At 43.5% G+C, this 7,500-nt stretch overlaps 1 protein-coding gene across 2 annotated transcripts in view; it reads right to left on the bottom strand.

Moving 5' to 3' along the window:
* ppp1r32 (protein phosphatase 1, regulatory subunit 32) overlaps window positions 1–7,057 on the bottom strand; it is a 9,034-nt gene extending 1,977 nt beyond the window's left edge. Inside the window, exons 1-8 of one of the 2 annotated variants that reach the window (XM_042110511.1) lie at window positions 6,922–7,057; window positions 6,280–6,388; window positions 6,014–6,152; window positions 5,677–5,818; window positions 5,254–5,317; window positions 4,241–4,341; window positions 3,814–3,879; window positions 779–856 (exon numbers count right to left, since the gene is read on the bottom strand). In XM_042110511.1, coding sequence (XP_041966445.1) covers window positions 779–856; window positions 3,814–3,879; window positions 4,241–4,341; window positions 5,254–5,317; window positions 5,677–5,818; window positions 6,014–6,152; window positions 6,280–6,388 — 699 coding nt within the window. In that variant the 5' untranslated portion in view covers window positions 6,922–7,057. The remainder of the gene's footprint in view (window positions 1–778; window positions 857–3,813; window positions 3,880–4,240; window positions 4,342–5,253; window positions 5,318–5,676; window positions 5,819–6,013; window positions 6,153–6,279; window positions 6,389–6,921) is intronic. The other variant, XM_042110512.1, reaches the window with a different exon arrangement.
* Window positions 7,058–7,500: the final 443 nt, after the last annotated feature.

Genomic DNA, 7,500 nt, shown 5'->3' with positions numbered 1-7,500 from the left:
CCCCCTCTATCCTTCTCTCCTCATTTCTCTCTCTCCTCCCCTCTCTCTTCTCTTCTCCTCCCTCCTCTCTCTCCCCCTCTCTCCTCTCTCCTCCCTCATCTCTCTTTCTCATCCCTATTCTCTCCCCCTCTCCACATTTCTCTCTTTCCTTCCTCTACTCTCTTAAAATGAATGTGTTGTCCCTATCTGGACACAGAGATGTGTTAAAAAAAACAACGCAAGTTGTGTTATTTTCAACACATATTGTGTAATTAATAAAAACAGGAAACAACACAAACTGTGTTGTCCCTATCTGGACACAGAGATGTGTTAAAAACAACGCAAGTTGTGTTGTTTTCAACACATTCGTTTTAAGATCTCTCTACCCCCCCACACACACACAAACACACAAACTCACTATCCTTACATGCACACACTAGGGGTTTCGTGATGACTGATGTTTACTAGTCAACAAGTTTTTCATAATAGTCTACCGGTACATTTCTGGTGCTAACATTACTGCTAGCGCTAGCTGTTGCTAGGCTGTGTTTTATCTTTGGATGAGATGGTTATCCATAGCAGACATACAGATGTACACAACTTACTCACTGTGGAAAAGGTCTCATTTTCGGTACAGTGCTTTATACATAGGAATGTCTAGCCTGTTTAGCCTTCAGCCATTTTGTTCATGACTAGTTGACAGCTGCCTACACCGCTGACTAGTGACTAGTTGATGAGGCCTCTAACACACACACACACACACACACACATACACACACACACACACACATAATCTCACCATCCTTCCACTGAAGCGGCCAGTGTGATGGATTGACCTCTGCTTCTGACCTTTCCCAGGATGAGGCAACAGAGATGCCTGTGAAACCACACACACACACACACACACAGAGAGAGAGAGAGAGAGAGAGAGAGAGAGAAATGGACACAAGCATACAGAAGGTCATAAACACATAAACACACACACACACGCACACACACACACACACACATTTGTTAGAATTCACACACTGGATGTTTCGATAAAAACAGCGCACTTCCAGAATCACATAAAGAGGAGAGGTGAGCTGATAGACAGACAGATGAGAGAGAACACTCACTGGACTGGCCAGACGTACACACACACACCCACACTCACACGCCACACCCCCGATTTCTCACGCTGAAGTGTCAACCCGGTCGGTCAGATGCCTGAAAAATGAGTTTAGCTTATCTATAGATCTACCTGTTGAGCCACGGTTATGCTTTTAGAGACGGTGAGAGGATTCAAGAGCACCCCCTGTCTGTGGAATTTTCTAAATTTTCTCTCATTTGCGATGCTACTTCAGAAGCCGTCCCAGGCGCATTCCCCCCGCATTTCCCTGGCTTCAGGTATGCTTTGAGTATTATTGAGTATTTTTCACGCTGAAGTGTCAACCTGGTAGGTCAAAAACCTGGCAGATGAGGTTCAACTAAACTAAACCTATACATATGATATCACACATCGTGAACGTGCGGAATCTAAGCTTTCCAATGATATTAGCGCCAAGTTGCTGTGATAAATGGTTCGCGAGAAAATTAACATTGAACCGACGTGCAATTTAGGCTAATCATATTTGCATTTTGCACACAGTGCACACCCATTACTCTCGGTTTAATATTTCACTAACCCTTCACACAACACGTGGCAAACCCAATATCACAATAAACAGCAAACCGCACCGAATACGAGGATATAAAGCATGCCTCCAAATCCCCCGCAGTGTTGAAGAGATCAGTCGTTCCCCTCTCTTTTGATAAGGAAAAAAGCCTTATAGGTACCGCCAAATAAATAATAACCTATAGGTTTACGCTAGGCTATGTAAAACTCCCCATTAACAGCATCACGTCACTAACCACAGCTAAGACTGCACAATCTCATATTCACTCTGTTGGATATCTGAAGCCAGTTTGTCTACTTAGGTACTGTAAATCCTCAAATTATGGCCGGGGTCTTAAGACAAAGTACAGGCCTTTAGGGGCAGGATTGTATTCGAGACAGCCCTTTATTTCTTATGCGAGTTTTATTTTGAGACATGCGTTTCTTGGAGCGGCATATTGGTAGGCCTTCAAAAGCATGACATTTTCGGTTTAGTTTGATATTTAATTTACTTTTGGACTGTTTGATTATATTGTTAATATAAAGCATGCCTCTGTGCAATAAGTGGTTCCTGAGTAATCCGGTTTTGAAATTGCAACACATTTCTACATAGCCTCATTGGGGCGAAATTATAATGTATTCTAATGTAAACTATTTGTCAGTAGGCCTAGATACATTTTTGTAAATTGCTCAGCCATAGATTATCCCACTATCATGGTTCTTAAGTTCCAGCCAATCCCATTACAGATACATTAATATATTTATATTGGCATGCTTCCTAGTGACATTAATGCAAAAATATGAAGAAAATCAAATAACGAGACACAAATATTGATATAAAGCCTGACATAAGCCATATGCAAACATTCACATCATGCAGATATGGGTACTGTACTGTACATCCTGAAAAAGGAATAGCATGTAGGCTATAGGCTATGGCCAATACAATGACCAATATATTATCTTAAATAAACTAGCTGAATAACACAGGTGACCACTTCTGCATAATTTCATGGAGTGCTGAAATGTACACACATTTTTGAACATTTCTGAACTGTGAAATGTAGCATATGTTTTTGTGGTTGTGAACTTATTGCAATATCACCATAACTATCCCACCTGTGTGTGCATGGTTATAATTCTGAAGTGCAAAAAAGCTTAGGCTACAGCACAAATATTTTCATAAAAATAAGCAAGTCTGACCTCTGAATTTATTTTGAAAGTGCACCTGATTGATAGCCTGGCGGGCCATATCATTGAAATGTATAGTCTGGAATCGAACCATTTACCTCGCTTAATCCAAGGGGCGGGCAGAGAATTGTCTTTCAAACTGCCTAGGCATGCAATAGGCCAGCGCTACGACCATATCCGTATCCGGTCGGCAAAACGGCAAATGCATCCTTCTTCGAAAGGAATGACTTAAGTGCATTGTGTTGCTCAACTTTCAAAGAAAAGCACAAGCCCAACTCCTCCAAAGTTGACGCCAACGCCAAACAACCGATTCAAACAACCGCTCTTCGTTCGCCATAGCCACCTTCCTTGTTGTTCACCGTCGCAGGACTGTCGTCATCCTGTTAAGCCCGCCTTAAGACTCTCTAACAAAATAGAGCGCTGTGATTGGATGACGTCCACGGCGTCAGCCAATAGAAATCCCTATGGTTTGCTACTAGACATACAGGCTGAGCAAATTAATTTGCCACCGCTAGGGTGCGTCTAGATTTCTAGGCTACCTGATTGAGGCATTTCTTCAATTCTTACAAAACACCCACCCACTTTTTAAAATTGTTAGTTTGGACCCCCCCACTTTTGCCGTGCGAAATACCAGTGCTGTTTTCAGCATCTTCATTGTCATTTTCATTGGATTCTCCCATTTGCGCGTAAATTGCACGTAAGCTTTTTTTTTTGTTAAGCTTTTTTTTTGTTTTTTTTACTGTACGGTATAATGCTGAATGAGCCAAACAAAATTTTCCGCAGCAAAATTTTGGTTGGCCCCACCAAATCTCACTCCAAGGTTTTTTGAAAAGTTGGCAGCCCTGCATTAACAAACACATACAGTATGGACATTCACACACACACACACACACACACACACACACACACACACAAACACACACGCACATGAACATGAACATTTCAACACGTTGTCAGAACAGCACAGTGTCAGTGTGGAAACCTGGACCCAAACAGGAAATGGTCACCTGCAGGAAGACTTTGGGCAGAAAGTTGGCCTTCATGATGCTCCTGCCCATCTTCCGAGCACAGTCCTGCCAACAGTCAATCACAGCGGAAATCAATAAATAGAATTGGACAGGTGTCATCACTGATTTTCCACTTGCCAAACTGCTTATCTCTGAAGGCTTGGTGACACTGACATGCAGGTGCAGTCCAAAGTCACACAGTGGCTGAGATCCTTCAATAGCCTCAAATGACTCAAACAGGACTACTGGATATAAACCATGAAGGTATTGGGGCTGTGTGCGTGTGTGTGTGTCAGACCATTGGGTAGTGATGGGGTTGTGTGTGTGTGTGTGTGTGTGTGTGTGTGTGTGTGTGTGTGTGTGTGTGTGTGTGTGTGTGTGTAATGTATATGTGTGTGTGTGTGTGTATATGTGTTTGTGTGTGTACCATTGGGTAGTAATGCGGTAGGAAGGTGTTGGGCTGTAGAATCTCTCCCGCAGTGAAGCCGCTCTCCTCCTTCTTCCCCACTAAACGATGCTCCCGTTGCACTGCACACACACATACACACACACACACACACACACACACACACACACACACACACACAGAGGCTGTCTCGGTTACAGACTGTATTCTGAATGGAACTCTGGCTAGGGATTTTTGATTCTGTAATAAAACCTGTTTTGCTGTAAGAGAGGGAAGAAAATGGGAAGAAAGTGTCGAAACCAAACCGAGTTATGTGAAAATACTTTAGGGCTAAACTCAAGTTCCCCTCATCTGGGATATAGGGCATAGTTGGGACAATACCCAGTCCTTAATATTCAAGAGAGCGCTAAAGTTCTGGCTCCATCTGCAGATCAGCCAACCACAGCAGTAACATTACCATCACTCTGCTGCCCAGCTGAGGGGTGGACACCCAGAGTGATCCCAACATTATGTAGTACAGAAACATTGCGTAAACAAAAGAGGCTCGAGCATTGCTTTGAATGTAAACAAATTAAACAATTGGTAAAGAAAATGATATCAGCAATTGGAAAGACAAAATTACTACGGAGTAATAAGAAAGTTACTTGGTGTTTTAACACCCCAACGTCGTCTTCCAGGCAGCACTGCATGGAAGGCAATAGGGTTAGGCAAGGGTTAGGGTTAGGATTAGGTGCCTTGAAGTCATTGGTCGCAGCGCTGCCTTGAAGTCGACGGTGGGCGATTAAAACACCATAGAGCAATAAGAAATGGTCACAAATCGGCACCATACTTAATTCAAATGACATATCTTCAGCAAAGAAAGCTATTGATGAAGTAGTAGAGGCTGAGTGATCTTACCCTCACCATAGAGGAGGGAATAAGGAGATCAGCTAACCTGGGTAGCACCAGAGAACAGAATTTCAAGAGTACTAATGCATGCGTGTGTGTGTGTGTGTGTGCGTGCAATGTCCCTCCTCTAATGGCCTGTGCTCTACCTGAGGGTGGTGGTCGATGAGGTATGAAACAGCCTTTATACTCCGTTTGGAGACACATCGGAACCTGAGAGAGAGAGGATAGAGAGAGAGAGAGAGAGAGAGAGAGAGAGAGAGATGCAGTCAGAAAAAAACACAGGAAGATGTGGGAGAATGTGGGGACAGAAAGGGAGTAAATAGAGAGATAAGGGAAAAGAGAGAGAGAGGGAGAGAGAGACTAATAAAGGCATCAGATCTAATAAAGACATCAGATTTAATAAAGATGTGGGAAATGGTGGCATTTACTCCACTCTTTACTTTTCCCTCCTTCATCTCCTCCTCCTCTCTTATTCAGTCCATACCTTTCTTCTACCTCTCTCTCTCTCTCTCTCTCTCTCACTCACTCTCTCTCTCTTTCTCTTTCTCTCTCTCTCTCTCCTCTCTTACTGTTGGAGGTAAGAAGCGATGCTGCAGGTATCCACTCTCTCTCTCGCGTCCAGCAGGCCTGAGAACAGGCTGGTCTCTGGTGGGTCTCTGAATGGGCAGGAAGTCTCGCCGTGTTTGGGACAGGGGGTCCAACAACGACAGCCTGACACAGGAGAGAGCACCCCATATAGACAAAACAGCTAAGCCAATACAATGGATACTTTGAACCAAGTGATAGAATTCTGCACTCTGCACAAAACACTGATCATGTCCGTCCTTTTAGAATGTGCAGACATGCACACACACACACACATACACACACACACACACACACACACACACACACACACACACACACACACAGAATGTGTCCTCCAACCCGAGCTGAGGGTTGTCCTCCTTATCCAGGTTGGGAGTGTAGTAGACAGCTGGCCGCAGGTTGGAGGAGTAGCCTGTCCCATAGTGATGACCTAAGCGAACCCATTTGTCTGTCCTGCCTGAGAGCGGAGAGAACAGAAAAGCAATGTCCCAAAATGATGACCTAAGCACAGTTTATTATCTGTGTGTGTGTGTGTGTGTGTGTGTGTGTGTGTGTGTGTGTGTGTGTGTGCGCGTGTGTGTTACCGTGTGATTGCGTGTAAGAGGTGCAGTAGTGGTTGAGGTCAGTCCTGGTCAGCAGCTCCTTTCCCACAGACCCAGCTAGGGGTCTCACTGGCTCAATCAACACACCCATCTACAGGACACACACACACACACACACACCTTTGGATAGGAATGCACATGACAACTTGCTATAGCCATCGGTGGTCGGTCATAGTGAGTAATGCCTCTATTTCGACCACACATTCCAAAGGCCTCATTTAACAGCAATTCTACACATTTGTATAGTGCCTGTAACAGTTAGCATCCCCCACAGTCTGCAGGCGTTTTACACAAAGCCCAAGATCCAATTCCCACATAGATGTTTCTACAAACAGGCTAAAACAAACTTCCATCCTCGCTCAAACCTCCATTACTACCTGGTAGATGCTAAAGGAAGGCCACTTGCATGCTTGTTTTATGGGTCTACCTGTTATACAGATAATCTAACTATATAGCTTCTTATACTTATAGTAGCTTATAGTAGCATATTACACTTCCTCCTACTACATTTCTACAAAAATGTCTTACTGTAAAACATATATTTGTAAGCTATAATGTTTGTTCCTGTATTACTGAAGTTAAATATTACTGTTAAATATTATGGTTTATATTTTACAAAGTTACCTGTGTCTCCGTTGCCGTCTCCGCGCGTGACTGCCTACCTGGGCGCTCCACGCATCCACCTTTATTCTAGCCACTCGTTTCTTAGGAACCGTTTCTACGGAGATCCGTTATGTCACGTCACATGCTTGGATCACTGAGGGGGGTATCTAGGTCACACCAGAGCCATAGAGAGAAATCTACCGCTCTGGGTCACACTAACCCATGAGCTCCAAGTCAGACAGAAGTTGGACATACTTTCTATCCATTTGTCTTGCGTGACCTTGGCCAACTTTCAGGGAAGTGTATTCTAACTCTAGTAATTGGGCAGAAAGTATGCAGAATCTCGATTGAACTTCGCACATCTTTTCCTCCGCGTGCTTCGACCTGCATCTGCACGTAATTAAATTGAGGCCTATTCGTTTAGCTGGGAATGAATAATGGATGAACCAACAAATAATTTCCATTTTTATTCTTAGAAAAAAATAAAGAGCCCCCTTTCAGTGTCATTCCTGTATATATTCGTATTCCTCCGTTGAATTCAAAAAGGAGAACGATAACCTATCATTCCCGTGCTAGACTTCTATTCATTAACTTCTGTCT

Source organism: Alosa sapidissima, chromosome 11 (genome assembly GCF_018492685.1).
Source record: "Alosa sapidissima isolate fAloSap1 chromosome 11, fAloSap1.pri, whole genome shotgun sequence".
In the NCBI taxonomy this organism is placed as follows: Eukaryota; Metazoa; Chordata; class Actinopteri; order Clupeiformes; family Clupeidae; genus Alosa; species Alosa sapidissima.
This window is presented reverse-complemented; position numbering and strand designations above follow the sequence as displayed.